Source organism: Rhamphochromis sp. 'chilingali', assembly GCF_963969265.1.
Source record: "Rhamphochromis sp. 'chilingali' genome assembly, chromosome: 16".
NCBI classification, from domain to species: Eukaryota; Metazoa; Chordata; class Actinopteri; order Cichliformes; family Cichlidae; genus Rhamphochromis; species Rhamphochromis sp. 'chilingali'.
Window position 1 is genome coordinate 12923125 of NC_137943.1, and position 18150 is coordinate 12941274.

General features: G+C 41.8%; 2 protein-coding genes across 2 annotated transcripts; one reads left to right on the forward strand and one right to left on the reverse strand.

Moving 5' to 3' along the window:
- The first annotated feature begins 67 nt into the window (after positions 1 to 67).
- rab3aa (RAB3A, member RAS oncogene family, a) lies at positions 68 to 15160 on the forward strand. Its single transcript, XM_080907090.1, has 5 exons — positions 68 to 160; positions 2886 to 3110; positions 4618 to 4736; positions 5196 to 5320; positions 12033 to 15160. Exons 1-5 carry the CDS (start codon positions 158 to 160, stop codon positions 12221 to 12223), a joined length of 663 nt encoding a protein of 220 aa, XP_080763216.1. The 5' UTR covers positions 68 to 157; the 3' UTR covers positions 12224 to 15160.
- A 316-nt stretch (positions 15161 to 15476) lies between these two features.
- On the reverse strand, positions 15477 to 17716 carry LOC308383438 (transcription factor JunD-like). The gene has a single exon (XM_080861392.1). It carries the CDS (start codon positions 17145 to 17147, stop codon positions 16212 to 16214), a length of 936 nt encoding a protein of 311 aa, XP_080717518.1. The 5' UTR covers positions 17148 to 17716; the 3' UTR covers positions 15477 to 16211.
- Between the last annotated feature and the right edge of the window lie 434 nt (positions 17717 to 18150).

Sequence of the window (18150 nt, forward strand, 5' to 3'; positions counted from 1 at the left end):
AGTCTTTTCTCTTCTCTGATTGGTCAAGTCTCATGCCAATCATTCTTACACTTAGCAACTGCTTATGCCGGAGGCAGCCAATCAAGAAGCGTAAGAGCTACTGCAGGTGCAAAGCAGGGCTAGCCGCTGCAGTAAAGCCGAAGAGAAAACCCATTTCATGGTAAATTCCTGCGTTTTTTGTTATTTCTAGGCCTTGTCAAGTGTGACAGTAGCAGCAGAAAGCATGTGGGTTATAAATCGGTTATATAGTCTGAGATTTTGATAGCGTGTTTAGCCGTAAATTAAGAGGAGTAACCTTCATTTGACATAGCTGGGATGCTTAGCTAGCCCCTGCTGCCACATATAAATACTAGTAACGGTGGCTGTTGTGTTAGCATTAAAGGTAGCCGAATTCAGATTATTTGTAGAAACACCTCCGTTTTATGCGCAATGCGTTAATTTATTTTAATCCCCTTTGTTACCTTTCGTGGTGACTAAGGTGCATGAAAGCGCGTTATAGTGTTACCATGTATTTCTCTAGCTAAAGTGAACCAACCTGTCAATTTCTGGCTTATTCTCAGCGGAGCTAAGATCCGGTGTTAATTGGTGGTGTGGTTCAAGCCATTTAAATTAGCGACGTGATGTGAGAGGGCACTACTGTTTGGGCCGTTTCCAAAATACAATGCCCTACGAAGCACATTCTGGCCCACCATACGGGCATCCATAATTGGCTGTACAGCCAAGCGCTTCGCGCAGGTCCCAGCCCTCCCTGGATGGGAAAGGGTAGTCAGTTTAGCTGACGCTTAGCCTGCTAAGCCTTAGTACTTCCGGCCTCTTATCTGTGTGGAGTGGAGGCGTGCATTTCTTATCCAACCTATGTTGATATGACGTAGAAACGCTCGTGTCTCTGATCTGTTTTTGGCTGGATGTGACGCAGCATCTGAGCGAAACTGCATCAGTTTTCATTCCTGTCCTGATACATCCAAGGCAGTAGCTTAAAATCTCACGCAACAGACCGTAATGCCATTATCTAGCCCCATCAGGGGTATGCATGAGGCTGTTTTTAGTTATGATCTCGTGTAAGATTGCAGTAATACCCTCTATCAGACCATCCTTGTAGTGCTGGAAACTTACACAAGTTTATGGCTATATTTTTAGACTATTTCCTTTTCAGAACATATTTGTCTGCTGTAAGGCTCACTTGATGCACAAGAGATGTCAGCATGCGATGAAATGAGGCACATCTTATTGAGTTCATGATGCCGTAATTGTTGCATCATATTATTTTCAGAGCTCAGGTACTTTCTGCAATAGAGTTGATCTCTATGTGGTACATGCATTTCAGAGCTCTGTGCCTCTGAGTTGTTGACTTCCTTACTCAGACAAATGTTGGTTTAGAAAAAAAAGAGGCTTCAAAGGATGTTTGTGGGTAATATAGACTGATTTGGCTTTTCTGTGCGTCTGTAGTTTTCTTCTGATGCTTTTCCTGTCTGTTTGATCTGGTTAAAATTTAGCCAGAAAACTGAATATTTCACCACCTAAAGACTAACTGGAAAATGCATGAAAATTATAGAATTCAACATGTTCAACAGGATTCAACAGAACAGTAGCTAGATGGAAGTGCTTGCTGGCCATGTTGATTGGCCCAGTGTTTCCATCGGCTGAGTTCACCTGAATCCTCACTAATTTGTAGTTTTTCTTGCAGTCAGTATTTTCACATTTTAATACCATCAGAAGTCTTTCACCAGACCATCTAATCAGATAGTTTAAGGGTTTCTTTTACGCAGTGATCTGAATGAAAAAAATAAAGTAAAAGCTCTTTAATGTGCCAGCATATTTCAGTTTGACAGATTTCTACTAAATTTTGCTGAAGGCTGGTAGAAACTCTCCTCTTTCTCTTTCAAGCAACAGTACCTACAGCTTGCAGGAGAGAGTCTAAAGCATGGATGTCAAACTCATTTTACATCAGAGGCCACATACAGCTCGCTTTTATGTGGGCAATGAAATGTGTCTTTCTCTCAGTGTACAGAAAGAGATATGCTAATATAATCAGATATGTTAATATAAGAAAAAGAAGCACCGTTTCAGAAGTATGCTTCAGTTTTTCTGCATGAGAAAGAAATGCTGCTATAGTAAATGAAAGAAATCTGCCAGTGGGACTTTTTGAGCTTAAATTATAAGAAGTTAACTTGTAAAACTACAGAAATCTATAACTTCATTGCTTTGGTGTAGTATGAATGACCCTGGGAGACCTCTTTATTTGTAGAAAAAGCTGTAAAACTTGTGAAAATACAGTTAAAAGTCTTGAATTTATATCCGGCTTCACAATTTTGAAAGCCATCCAAAGGGCCAGGCATTATGTTTGACACTCCTGGTCTAAAGAGTGGACACAGTATTTATTTCACTACAAAAAATATATAGTTACTAATTAGTTTTCTGATATAGATTTACAGTAAATATAATGCAAAATAAATGTACTAATAAACAATTTTCTACTCTTGTAGATAATTCTAGGAGTATATAAAACAATTAAACTGTCTTTTTGCAGGTTAGTAAAGCTCTGATCTGCTGGCTGAGGGAATAGTGGGTGGAAAAATGTTCTGATGGGTACTGCACCAACCATAAAGTTTCTCAGCCACCAGCAGAGGAATTGTTTATTTAATTAAGGAGTTACTGTCACGAATACATGGCCTGCAAATTTGCTGGAAGTAAATATAACAAATACAACACATCTGCAACAAATTTGTTGCCGTTTTTTCAGGTTGCACAAATGTAGTTTGCAGTATTTTAAGTTGTTGTACTGTGCATACTGTAACGTGTTTCTGCTGTTTCATGCAAAGTAACATTGCACGCTGTTTCCTCAAGCTTTTGTTCTTTATAACTTACTTATGCTTATCCTTGCGTAGATGGCGTCTGCAAATGCCACATACGGGCAGAAGGAGTCTACGGACCAAAACTTTGATTACATGTTTAAAATCCTCATCATTGGCAACAGCAGCGTAGGAAAGACTTCCTTCCTTTTCCGCTATGCAGATGACTCATTCACACCAGCCTTTGTCAGCACTGTGGGCATCGACTTTAAGGTCAAGACCATCTACAGGAATGACAAGAGGATAAAGCTTCAGATATGGGTGAGAATGTAATGAATAGCACAAAAATAGTACTTGTATGTCTTTATGGAACACACTTAACTCCTGTCAGTGTTTGATTGAAAATGAAAGCAAATTTTATAAGTTCTTACTATCTCCTACAATCCCATTTTGACGTAATAACCTGTATCCGACATACCGCTGTAGCTCCTTGTGAAACTTCAGGAGGTGAGATTGTAGGTACAGATGGTGTAGTGGTTACCAAAGCAGATCTTTGGGTTTAAAATGATAAATGTGGGAAATGAGAGGGTAACTGGTGAAAGGTGTCTGCCAGTCACTGATTGATCCCCAGCTTCTCCATTCCATGTAATGAAGTATCCTTGAGCAAGAAGCTGAACCACAAGGTCTTCCTAGTAAAAGGGAGCTTTTCTTTTGCGCTATCACCAAGCGCTTGCTCATAGGATGTAGTTTGATTGTTGGGTTTTTCTGTTGTTGTTATGATTTGGAGCTGCACATGTATATAAAATTGAATTTAATTGAGTTGTGAATGTATGCGTGATAGTGTGAATGAGACTTGCAGTAGGCACTATAATATAAGTTCCACTACATTACATAATTTTTAAATGTTCAAACTGAAATCAAGATTTTCTTATGCTGCAGTGGAGTTGGACAGCTGGAGAGCTAATTAAATTGAACCAAATGCAGCCTGCAGTGCGTGCATGTTTATGATTTTTTTTTTTAGTGGTTTAAGTCCATATGACTGCTGCACACACTTGCACTCATATTTTTACATGATTGTTATTCTATATAAAACAACAGCAGATTGCAAATCCAGTTTCTCAAAGTTAAAGGAAGTCTATTTATCTGACTAATTATACTCATGGACAGATGGAGACAGCACTTACCGTAAGCATACTTGTTATACTTGTTTGAAGTCCGCCTCAAGGCCTCACACATAGTTGGTTCATCATTGTGTAGTTTCACTATAATTAAGAGAACGTTGACACCTGAGCGGCGGCTCACACTCACTGCCTGAGCCAATCAGATCCTAGCATGCTCACATGCAGCTTGATACTTTGAAACGTGCAAAATGATAAATCCATTTTGAGAACGTTGCCAGCTAACACTAAACATGAATTCCTCCAGCTTTTCAAACTGGCAAACAAATTAGATTTCATCATATTCAGAGTTATCATGAATTTCCCTTTTACCTTATTGCTTATTAAAATACAGATTTTTCCTGCCCATCGTATTAGTGACAGTGGAGTCTGTCTTATCGTGTGTCGCTAATCAGTACCAGAACTGGCCTCTTCTGTGCCTAGATTCATTTTATTTGTTGTGTAAACCCTTGAAGGGTACTTAATACGAGCCATAAAGCCTGACACTGGAACCAAGTATTCATTACATGAAACACCACAAGAATGTGTAATGCTCATGGGAGTTTGGAGACTCTTGCACAGCCACAAATCCATTGCAGGTGCCTCGTCAGTGTTCTTTGTCCTCTGCTCACAATAATCCTGCATATTCTCAAAAATGTCTCTGAATGTAGGACACTGCTGGGCAGGAGCGCTACAGGACAATCACCACAGCCTACTACAGGGGTGCCATGGGCTTCATCCTCATGTATGACATTACCAATGAGGAATCCTTCAACGCTGTGCAAGACTGGTGAGGGACGGCTGATTGTCTGTCTGTGAGAGTGGTGACTCATTAAGCTGCAATCTTATTTTCTCTTAATTTCGCTCAGCTTTCCTTTTGAGTTCAGCGTATCCTCCATCTAAATTTGAGATGTACAGCTGTGGTTCCACTACATGGAGATAGTCTAATACATCATTAGACTACAGTAGGTCATTACTGAAATCAGCAAACAAATGCACAGTGATGTTAAAAATAACCGTTGGTTTTTCTAACTCTGTGTTTGCAACACAGATGGAAGAAGTGTATGTCACTGCTGAACGAGAAAGAAACGCAGCAGATCGTATGTTAGATAGTTTTCTTCTCAGATCCACACAGCTCTGTGCTGAAGGGATGTGTCAAAATATTTTCTGATTAAATTGCTTTAATGTCAAAAAATGCTTGTGAGATTCTGTGAGTCAGAACATTAAACCATCCTGCTTTTGCAAACAGGTCGACCCAGATCAAGACATACTCGTGGGACAACGCTCAGGTCCTGTTGGTGGGGAACAAGTGTGATATGGAAGACGAGCGAGTGGTGGCTGCAGAGAGGGGCCGACAGCTGTCAGAACAGCTGGGTAAGTCATTTGGTCAGAATGAAAACTGGACACTGTGTGTGGTGTTGTATCACTCTGGGTGTGTATCTCCCATTTCCAGGAATATTTAAGTTTATTCCGATGGCCAAGTTTTTATTAGACTGTTTGTTTGTGAGGCTGTCGTTATGGGAGCAAACTTAATGCTTAATATCTGTTTAATGTCCTCTTCAGCTTTGCTGCACTGCATCGTTTCATTTGTGTGTGAAACTGATGTTTGCAAGAGGTTAAAGCTGCAGCAGCTCTTACAGAGAAATGTTATCGTTTGATGTGTGTTTGGGCTTGTGGCCTTCATCGCAGCCATCATAAAACATTACAGACAATGTTTTAAGTGGGATGAGAGGTTGTAAGAGTAGTAGTATAATACAGTGCTGTGCAAAAGTCTTGAGCCACTCCTCACTTGTTTATACAAGGAGCCAGACTTGCTTATAATGTTTAGAGTGCTCTTGAACAACAGTCCTCAAGGCTTTCTGAGTTTTTCTTTGGACAGGCACTTTGTTACTAGCAGGCTGTTGGAGAAACACATCATCTGTCACCATTTCTTTAGCTGAATCTATGAAAACTGCCAATTTGACAGACATAAAATAGTTTTTTTCACTAACATGGTGATGTTCAGTGTGTCAAAAAATGTTTTGAGAAAACTGGACAAGTGGAGGACCCAAGAAGATGTAGCAGGCCTAAAATGTCTGCAGCAGGTAAATCATATCCTTGATTATGTTGTTAAACCGGTATGACGAACGCGGCCGTGACTCTGGCAGACGAGCTGAACACTTTCTATGCTCGCTTCGAGGCTGCAGCTAAGGTTTCCAACAATGCTAGTGTTAGCGGCGGTAACGGCTGCAGACAGGAAGATACTGCCAGCACCGGAAACGTGCTCGTCATCTCCGAGCATGAAGTAAGGAGAGCCTTCAAAAGAGTGAACACCAGGAAAGCAGCAGGACCAGACGGCATCCCAGGTCGTATCCTAAGAGACTGCGCATACCAGCTAGCTCCTGTGTTCACTGAGATATTCAACATCTCTCTATCTCAGTCGGTGATCCCCACATGCTTCAAAGAGTCCATCATTGTTCCTGTCCCGAAGAAACCCCACCCTGCTTCTCTCAATGACTATCGCCCTGTAGCCCTCACCTCAGTAGTGATGAAGTGCTTTGAACGCCTGGTCAGAGACTTCATCATTTCTTCACTACCAGACACACTGGACCCACTACAGTTCGCTTACCGTCCAAATCGTTCCACAGACGATGCCATCTCTCATCTCCTCCACACATCACTCACTCACTTGGACACTAGAAGGGGGAATTATGTTAAAATGCTCTTCATAGACTACAGCTCTGCATTTAACACCATAATTCCCTCCACACTCACCACCAAGCTGGAGCATCTGGGACTCAGCTCATCTATGTGTCAGTGGATCTCCAACTTCCTAACTGGCAGACCACAGGCAGTAAGGATGGGCGGACATGTCTCAGCCTCCACCACTCTCAGCACTGGAGCCCCCCAGGGGTGTGTTCTGAGCCCCCTGCTGTACTCTTTGTACACATATGACTGTGTGGCCACTACCAGCTCCACCACCATCATCAAGTTTGTTGACGACACCGTCGTGGTGGGCCTGATCTCTGATAACAACGAGACGGCCTACCTGAAGGAGATTAGGAATCTGGAGAACTGGGGCCCGTTCTTCGTACGTCGCTTACTACATCCAAGATCAAATGACACATCCAAGATCAAATCATCGCGCTAACCGTGAGCTCGCTAATCCGGTTCCCCGAACACACCTGCTGTTGACGATTAGTACAGCTGGACGCAGTAATGTGACATCACTGGGTGTCGTAAAAGGGGCCACGCATCGATAGTAGAAACATTGATCGGCAACCCTCTGATTGGTCGGCGAAAATGTCGACGGAGCGCGCTCGGCTCGGTATTTTTCGGCAGCAGAGCAAGAACTCTTGAGTGAGGGATTTCAGGAGTTTCAGAGTTTAATCAGAACGCAAGGGAACACTGCAAAGGCTGCAAAAGCAAGGAGCGAGGGCTGGCAGGAAGTTGCTGACAAATTAAACTCGTAAGTAATTTAATAATAACAATAATAATGGAGTGGATTGATATAGCGCTTTTCAAGGCACCCAAAGCGCTTTACAATGCCACTATTCAGTCACTCTCACATTCACACACTGGTGGAGGCAGCTACAGTTGTAGCCACAGCTGCCCTGGGGCAGACTGACAGAAGCGAGGCTGCCATATCGCGCCATCGGCCCCTCTGGCCAACACCAGTAGGCGGTAGGGTAGATTTATTATATTACACTATATTATCCAATATTATATTACATTATATTATAATATGTTATATTTTATCCTCTTTCACATTAGAGCCACGACAGGACCCACTAGAACATGGGAACAGGTAAAAGTGAAATATAAGAATATCCTACAGAATGGTAATATTTATCACTTATATTGCTTTTAGTCTCTTGGAAAGAGACCCTGGAATAATCTGTTTGTTTATAACAGCAACCAAGAAAAGGGCAGAGGAAAAAAAGACAGGTGGTGGTCCTGCACCCCCTCGTCAACAAGTTGGTTAAGTGAATAATACCCTCACGGGAAAATCGATATCTCTCTATGAGCACACTGTCGCGCTGAGCTAAAGGATCCTGTCTATCCCGCAATATACGCTGAATTCTGAGGACTCTCCTTATCAATCTTGCACCTTCCGCAATGGGTGGCTCGCGTATACGGACAGGACATGACTGCGACAGACTTCCCAAATCCACCTTCGCTTTTATAGCCGTGGTCTCTCATCTTGATTACACGAAGTAATTTACAATTGCTACTCTGAAATATGAATTAAATCTGTAATAATCACATACATGTAATAGAATGTTAATAGTACATTTCCCTTTTTTAGGAAATGACCTGTGTGAAATCAATAAATGGATCAGGTGCTGCATTGTCTTTAGTTACATTGATGTTATTTATTTATGGTGAAACAGTGGTGGAATATCGCTGTTGCTTTCGTATGATGACGCGGACATACCTGCGTGGCCGCGATCTAATCCTGTTTACATAAAGTAAACCTGCTCCCGAGCAGGTTTACGCTTACGGCTCTGTTGCTATGACAGCAAGTCCCGGATGAGCTTCGGGGAACCGACTGATCCAGGATCACGCGAAATCGTCAACAATCTAATCCGGCTAACCTACTTAGCGAGGTACGAAGAACGGGCCCCTGGTGCCAGAGGAACAACCTCCTTCTAAACGTCAGTAAGACAAAGGAGCTGTAGTGGACTTCAGCACTAAGCAGGAGAGGAACTACCAGATAGGGCTGAACGATTATGGAAAATAATCTAATTGCGATTTTTTGCCCCAATATTGCGATTGCGATGCGATATGCGATTATTTTTTAAGGTCTTTGTCTTCTGTATTATTAAACAAAGACAAGCAATACATCATATAGTATGGCCAATACTATATTACATTAATTTTAAACTGTTCTTTCCTGGAAGACAGACCTCTGTTATGATGACATGAGGTGATGCATGAATTGATGACTGACATTTTTATTTAACTTCTTCAATCACAACAGTATATTTGAACATACACAATAGTTTATTTTTAGCTTACAAACATCTGAGCATAAAGTGCTGACAAGGAACCCTGGTGTAAACATTAAAATGAAAGTCAGTACAATGTGCAGATTGCAGAAATATACATAAAAAAAAATCAGTGGCTTTACCACACTCAGTTTTTCGACATCTGTGAACTACTAGACAGTCATTCAATTAAAAAATAATATTAAATAAATAAAACTAATAAATAAAAAATACACACATCTTACTGATCTCTGCAGTCAGTAACATTACACATAAAGTGCAAACATAATAGCAATTGTATAAACACACACACAAACACGCCTTTAAAATTTAAAGGCGTGAAATTGGACGGTCTAGCCTTCTGATTAGCGTCACCGCTGTCTCGGTGGAGTTTAATAAACTCGGCCGTCTGCTTCTTGCTATCTAAAATATAACCAGACACTGGTGTAAATTCTCGACTGTCTCATACTTCTGTTTAATAAGTTTTCTGTTTGACGTTTAGTCAGCTGTGTGAAAACCAAGGAGGAACCCACCCGGGGGATTAATAAAGTTTTATTTTATCTAATCTAATAACTTTAATCTCAGCCAAACTGATTTACTCACGAACAAACAAAACACTGAAAAAAGCCCAACAATAACATTTTTAGGTTGTCTAAGTGACTTATATATTACGTTTAACCCGAGCAGCGAAACTCCGCGGTGATCTGAAAATGATGTGCCGGGAGTTGTGCCGTTCTCGGCCGCATCAGTAACCCTCGAGCTCCCGGCTAGCTGTCGAGCTGGTGGGTAGCAGACGCCTCTGAAAACGTCGAAGCACTTTTGCAAATATGGGATATCTTGATAAACCGAGCAGATATTTGATGTTTACACAACTACTTTCTCGCCTGAAAATATGTTAAAAGTTTATTTTGTGACCCTGGAAGATTAGTATGAGTAATTTTAAAACTCAGTAGCGGCCGCCATTGCTGGAAACTGGAGTTTGGCTGGGCCGCGCTATGAATTCTGGGATATGGTAGTAATTTGGACAGCCTTCGGCGCGTCGCTGTGACGTAATCGGTCTACAAATGCGGCCTCAGGAGGATGCAGCCCATGAATTTGGACATGTCCAGAGTATAATCGCAGCCTTTGCGGTTAGAAAATTGCACTTGATCATGTCGCGATATTATCGCAAATGCGATATATCGTTCAGCCCTACTACCAGACCCCCGTCATCAACGAGTGCCCAGTGGAGAGAGTGGACAGCTTCAAATACCTCGGAGTTCACATCACGCAGGACCTGTCATGGTCCTGTCACATCAACACCGTGGTGAAAAAGGCCCGACAGCGTCTCTACCACCTCCTGAGCACCTTGAGAGACTTCCAACTGCCCTCCAAGGTGCTCAGGAACTTTTACTCCTGCACCATAGAGAGCATCCTGACGGGAAACATCTTAACCTGGTTTGGGAACAGCACCATGCAGGACAGACGAGCTCTACAGAGGGTTGTGCGATCAGCTGAGCGCACCATCCGCTCCGAGCTCCCTGACCTGCACTCAATCTACAGCAGGCGGTGCTGGACCAAGGCCAGGAAGATCGTGAAGGACCTCAGCCATCCCAACAACGGACTGTTCTCTCTGTTGAGGTCAGGAAAGCGATTCCGCTCCCTGAAGACCAACACAGAGAGACTGAGGAGGAGCTTCTTCCCGCAGGCGATACGGTCTCTCAATCACACCACCACACAGTACTGACCCACACATATGGTTCTTACACACACACTGGACATTCTGGACATTGTTTTCACTTCATCACTTAAATCACTTTAAGCATATTTGCACTGCACAAGACATAATGTGGATTGCACAACACTGGTCACTATATTCTTCATTTCCAGTTAATACTTGTACAGCTGCTGTTTTTGTGTATATATTTATTTAGATTTCTTCATACATTCTTATATAGTTCTATATTGTGTATTTTGTTGTACAGTTATTTTATTTTCAACTTTAATTTATATATTTTATCTTATTCTTTCCCAGTTAAATTTACCCTTCATTCTAATTTGTGTTGTACAGTTATTTCATTTTTAACCTTAATTTATATTTTATTCCTTCCTAGTTAAATTTACCCTTTTTAATTTTTCATATTTATTTCCTATCTTATTCATAGCCTTTTCCTTTTTTGTTTTCTTTAGGTCACGAGCAGTTGTCCAAGCATTTCACTACATATCGTACTGTGTATGACTGTGTACGTGACAAATAAAATTTGAATTTGAATTTGAAATTTGAATTTGAATTTAAAAAATAGGAAAATCAACACAGACCTAACACAGGACTTAAGAGATGCATCTGACCTTCCAGTTGATTGAGCTGCCTTTTATTAAAGCCTCATCAGAAATGGTCTTAATGGAAGGGCAGCTGTCAAGAAGCCATTCTTAAGGAAGGAAAACATGTTATAAAATGCCATGGTGTGCCAAAATACACAAGAACAAGTACACTGTTGGTCATTAATTGACCTCCCCAGAGCCCAGACCTCAAAAATACTGAAGCATTGTGGGATCATCTTGACAGATAACAGAACAAAAACAGCCAACATCCAAAGACGAGCTCTGAATGTCCTTCAAGAAGCCTGGAGAACTGTTTTTTTGCCTTTTTATATACTTTTTTCTATGTATTTTTGCACGTTTCCCACTATCCTTGCAAAACATAAAGAAATGAGGGGTGGCTGAAGACTTGTGCACAGTACTGTAACTCTAAATTAAAGGCAATTAAGCAAAAGTGAACTGCTAACATGAGCATTACACAAGATATCTGAAGTTTAACAGAGATCAGATCATCAGAACTTAAGAAATTACAAACATGGAAATGCACAAAGAAGCTAAGTAGCTGCAGCTTTGAGAAGGATGTTTTTTATACTCTTAGACTATTTGGTTCGATCTCAGACCACCAGTCAAAGGGAGACAGGTTTTAAAATCTCTTCAGTCCTCTGATATAAAGGAAAATGTCATCAGACTTGAGCTGCCTGCCTGACTAGTCTTGATATGTCTTGCCACGATGAGATCACTGGGTTAAGAGGATAAGCTGCACATTGAAACAATAAGTGTAACCACGGCGCATCTGTCTCTGTCACCCCTTCTGCCAGGTTTTGAGTTCTTTGAAGCAAGCGCTAAAGACAACATTAACGTGAAGCAGACATTCGAGCGGCTCGTGGACATCATCTGTGAGAGGATGGCAGAGAGTCTGGATAACAACGACCCCACCATCACCGGAGCTAAACAGGGGCCACAGCTCAGCGAGCAGCCTCAGAGGTCCCATCAGGATTGTGCTTGTTGAACACAGCTACACACACGTCTGCTGTCATGAGATCCACACACCTTGTTAGGTTTTATTTTTGAGTTTTGCTTTCTTTTTGTTTGTTTTCATACCACACACAGAAACTGCCATACATAGAGACAGACGCAAGATGGCTCTTCAGTTCTCCACCCCTCTCACTACACCACAACTACTGTCCACATCAGCCAGTTCCCCCCAAAGATGTGGTGTTCTTAAAGTTTTTGTTGTCAGTAGTACAGAAATTATGAGATTATGCATATTTGGTCAGAGGGGTAAAGAACATTTAACATGGTTACCATCGTAAAAAGTCTTCAATAGCTGCACATGCACTATAACAGAACTGCAAAAGGCCAGTCAGGCTAAGGCTACATCATTCCTTATTTTTAATGTGTCTGTGATTGGGTTGAACTCTAAAAGGTTGTGAAGGAGCAGTATTCTCCTCCAGCCTCCACTCCCATTCAGCACCAATGCCTCAGACCTAAATAGATACCAATCATTTGGCAATTCCTCGACATTTATTTCCACTGAAAATATGTTTGTTGCTGTGTTGGTTGATGGTTTTTTTGTTTTTGAATTGGTCAGGTGTGGTTTTGAGCATGTGAAATCATCTTGTCATAGTTGTGTTTTAGTTTGGTGTCCTTACAGGGTTGTTTGAGAGCTCGTTTCTCTCTTTAATTTAGGGAATTAGTGGAAAAATAGCAAGTTGTGCATATCACTCAACCAATCAAGACATCTATGCTCATGGAGTCTAAAAATGCACTGATCCTGTTGTTTAGGGAGATTTTATACTAAATCAGATCAGAATCAGAAAGACTTTATTTATCCCCAGTGTAGTTCATAACAAAACAAAAGTCAACAGAAAAGGTATGACTCATTTACTTTGATAACATTTTGCATCCAAGATTAACAGGACGCTTAATCAGGTTGAAATTCGTACATCACTTAAGAGAACCTGTGCATTCCACCTTAAAAGATGCAGGTATAGGCATTTCTGAATTTGATCATATGGTCAGGTATAGCTGACTAATGTAGAAGATGCGCATGCCACCATAGGAACCGTGGTTGTACAACTTTAAAAAAGAAGCCCATGACTTAAGCTAGTGTGCACATGTGTCAACTTCTTACTGTTCTGTAATAACTCTCGGCTGGCTTGTACTCAGCACCATGACAGAGAATCAGGAGCCTATTGTTCTCCTACCAAGTCTTTATCACTTCACCATTACAACACTGGAAACACCTGAGTGCAAACTTTTCATAGGCATACAGTGTGTCAGTTTTAGTTTTGTTATGAAATATGTTAACTTTGAAAATAAGTGGTAGTAATAGAAGTGCATTTCTTTATTCTATGAGTGTAGATATATAATTACTTTGAGGCCTGTCTCAGAAATTTTAAACAAATGTTTATTAGCAGACTCGGAGAGTATGTTAATGCGGCGTTAAAAAAAAAAAAAAGCAACAGAGCCTCTTTTTAACCTTTTTTGTTACTGCTGCTTTTTAACACAGGACAAAATAAAAGGATACAGGATCTATTTCGCTAACTGAAGAGTGTATAAATGTTCTAAAGGTGAAATGCATATATAATATATTAAAGTGAGAATGATTTTGGATATTGGATTCATTCCTGTGCTGTAGTAAGAGGTGCATGTCGTTGATGTTCTTAATGGATTCTGGTTGACTGGATGGTTATCTGTATGAGCTGTTGTCTGATTTGAAATCCCACCTATCATGCAGTTAAGATACTTGGAGGTACCCGGTGGGGCTAAAGGTTTCAGATGTTAAGCCCACAGCCCCCTGCACATTGTATTACTTTCATTCAATGCGTACAATGTGCAGCGTGCACTCACTAGAAAGGCATGTGATTCAGTGTGAGCACTGGTGCAGCACAGTCCTGCCATATCCAGGAAGCCTCTTATGTCTTTGTAGATGATATTTATGTCTTTACGTATTTATTTTTGACAGAATATGATGTTTTTGAGCATGTTAAATTGTGACTCTTATTTCTCCCTTTCTTTCTGTGAGGCTCAGGTTAAGGGATTTGTTTGCTTGTGTATTTAGTGCAAACCTGTAAGTCGTGCATTCAGACATATGCTGAGGCATGCGAAGACATAGCTTCATCACATGAATTATTTATTTTGTATTATTTATAACTTAATTTATTTGTAGTATTCTTCCTAGATTACGCGTTGTGTTCTGCACTCAACTTTTTAAGAGATGTTCAGTAGTATTCAATCGCTAAACTGTCCCAGCTTTTAGATGTGTGTTTACAGTGCACAGTGTACAAAGCTTAAGATGATTCCTCGAGAGGAAAGTTAAACATTCCAGTGTAAAACCTCTGCTCATGTCCACATGACTTTGGTGGGAAGTTTGTTTGTCTTTTGATATCAGTTATGTAACTTTTAAGGCTAGGCTGAGCATAGAACAGTTTTGTTTTTGTTTTGTTTTTTTGACCATCGTCAGCACAGTGAAGCCTCGCTGAAAGTTTTTGAGCACTGTACTCGGGCGTTTGAATGTACAGTTTCTATAAAGAGGGTCTTGCTGATGTGTTTAAAGCCAAAAACATTGCTTGTTGGACTTGTGCTATCAAACCTGTCTGGTAGTTTTTCTACTCTGTGCAGCAGCTCCAAACATCAAAAGTGTTTTGGGAATAAAGTGAATATGCTGAACACTTGATTAAAAAGTGATTCTTACCACATTTGTCCTTTTTTTTTTTTTTTTTTTTAATTTTGGTTAGTGTATCTTACTGCAGCTGTAAACTTGCTAATAACTTAGGAAAACACATCCTCCCGTCCAGCTCCTCCTCCTCTTTCCTCACCCTGTTACATATAACCTGTGTAAATAGGAACTTTCTGCCCGTCAGGCATTAGGAATGTGAATTGTGCTGTAACTGTGTAATGCCAGGTTTACTAAAAATAAGGAATCAATAAACAACTTCTCAAAGCTGGAGTTCTGTGTGGATTCAACAACCTCTCCCAAAGTGTGGGTGATTTACAAGAAGTGCACATGTGATGGCTCAGAAATGGTTTAGAGTAAGTTGTACTGTGCCCAGCAGAGGGCACAGTACTACAATGATGTGTTCATTTCTGCCCTTTGAGTTGTTTGACCATCTATGGTTTGATTCAGCTTCTCTACAGCACTTAATACAACACCCACAGTGTCAACTGTGCAAAAAGAGATATGTGGAAAAGATGTCGTGTAAGTCCTTTAAACTGTTATCAGCAGGCTGTCTTCTTATTAAGAAACAAAACGTTTGAGCTGTAGTAATGTAGTGAATTTAATAATGTCTTGTAGACTCGTTCATTACACATGATACATGGAGTTTCTCAGCACATACACATACATTCATGGAAGTTTGGCAAGTAGAAGTACAAGAGTAGCCATCATAAAGGAAAGTACAAAGGTTACTGTACACAGAAGCGACAAGACATGCAGTGTTCATTTTTCCAAAAAAAACCAAAACAATGAAATAAGACCATATGTAAAATAAGAAATGTTTCAGTAAATAAAATATAGATATTTGTCATTTTTAAGTGCTTGTAAACAAGTAAGGCATTATATTACACAGTGGATGACAGCACTTGGTGACACCCCGGTGTTTTGGTTGCGCCCACGTTGAGATTGTCCAGCTTACACACAAATAAGTGCCACACCAGTTCAGTGAATTGCACTTTGCTACATGGCTTTCCCAGAATAAGGACATCAAAGTGAGTCTGTTTGCTGCAAAACACTGCAAGCTGTAGTCCCCACCAGCTTTCGTTTTCCAGTTGACCTGCAGCTCTTATCGAAGCCTGTTCACTTCCGTGTAAACGTCTCTGTTTATGCTTCCCAACCATAGCCGTGAGGATGCATCCACACTGGCTTCGCGTTAAGCGTCTCGTGAAAGGGATTTTCTGTTACACGGGGCACAAATGTTCTTTATAATGCAGGCCTGTATCCTCGGGCCACATTTGTAGCAGTAATAAACATCAACTAAAGAGCACCATTATTGGAATTAATAAGCCTGGACCTGGTTTGGTAAAAGCTGGCACCCGCTGCTAACATGGTTCATCACCTTCTGCTTCAGCTGGGCCACTTGCTCCCTGAGCACGCTGGCTGTGGATGCCAGCTCGGTGTTCTGCGTTTTCAGGGTCTTGACCTTGTCCTCCAGCCGAGAGATCCTCTCCAGCTTTCTCTTGCGACATTTGGAGGCGGCTATCCTGTTGCGCAGCTTCTTTCTCTCCGCCTTGATGCGCTCTTGGTTGTCCATGTCGATGGGGGACAGAGGAGGACTCTCCCCGAAGCTCTGCATGTCCGGCACGGTCTGAGGTTCGTCCTTCAAAGCGCCGACAGACTGGAGTCGTGACAGAGCGGCCGCAGCGGCCGCCTGTTGCTGCGCGGTAGCCAAATGAGACGGCGGCGGCGGGAAGGGAATGGTGTCCGTGGAATAGTTAATGGTGGTGGCTCCGAGCGGACTGGCCGCGTAGCCGTTCAGCGTAGTGTACACAGGGAGGTCTGATGCCTGAAGGCTGGCAGAGCCTGCTGCGCTGGATGATCCGAGGAGCTCCAGCCTGTCCACAGAGACGCACCCCGTCTCGCTCAGCTGGTTCTGCTTGTGAAGATCCTCCAGTGCCTTTACGAAACCTTCCGCGAATTCCTGCTCGTCACTGGCTGACTTTGGGTAAAGGAACTGGGAGGTCGGGTTGGTGGTGGTGACTAGACCGTTGGACTGGATAATAAGTCGCTCTAGGTCCGGAGAGGTTAGTTTCAGGAGTCCTAAGTCTGAGGAGTTGAGAAGTCCGTCTGCGTCCCGGAGCGGGTTAGATTTGAGTTCGGAGTTCTGATTGTCTAGGTTCAGATTAATGTCCTTCTTCATCATCGTGTTCTGGGAATAGATACCGGAGACCCTCGAAGTATTCACCACGGTGCCTGTGTAGAGGCTTGTTTCCATTCTACACCCTCATGAGAGGGAGTGTTGAGCGTTAGGCATTAACGTTTGTTCAACAGTCACATCCAAACATGAGGAAATCAGCTGACTCTTACTTGGTGTATTCCGGTCTCCTTATCTCCTTTCTCGTCTTATCACTCGGTCGACCACTTCAACTAAGCTGTTGTGCCTGTTGGGGCTCTGATGTGCCTCTATATGATATGGTCTTTTCCCGATGGCACGACTGCTTTGCGCAGCGCCAGACCTTGCTCGCTTTCTAGCCCTAAAAATTCCATTATGTCACTCCAGAGCGCGGAGATTGGCCCAAAATGACGTTGGTTTCCGGTTCAATTTGAATAAGGGGCAGAGCCGGCCTTTATCGCCATGGAGACATTAGGTAAACTCCAAACAGTGCAATGCATTGTGGTTTGATGTCATAGCATAAAAAAGCTCAGGGTCGCCAGAAGTGAGCAGAGACTGGGCGGGGAAGGTGTGAGAGGCGAAGGCCAAGGAAAGGGAGAAGAGCGCAGCAGGCTCTGCTGAAAATGTTCCTCCAACTCAGTCAAAAGAAGGTTTTTAATAGATGAAAATGAATAGAAAAGTGGAAGCAGAGCAGGCTTGCTATCTCGTTGTGTTGGTTAAAGTTCAAATTCAGATTACAGCGTTATTTATTCATCACACTCTGATTAGACCTGATTAAAGGCTCAGAGATCACGGTTAACTTTCATATAAACCAGACTTAAGATGAGGCATTATGTCTCATGGTGTTCCTGGTTAAACTGAGCATAAACGAGAAAAGGGAAGGAAACGTTGAAAGTAAATGGAGGAAACCAGTGTGCACTGTGATTGAAAGTAACTTGTGGAAATGTTAATGCCCTTACATGTCCATCAGTGGCTGCTGGAAAACAAACTCTATGTAGGGTATTTTTCTGAGGTCTCCAAAGCCGAATGTATTTGTTCAACAAAAATGCGTGCAGCTACTTTGCAATTATAATATTATTTTTTCTTTTTTTTTACCCGCATGAAA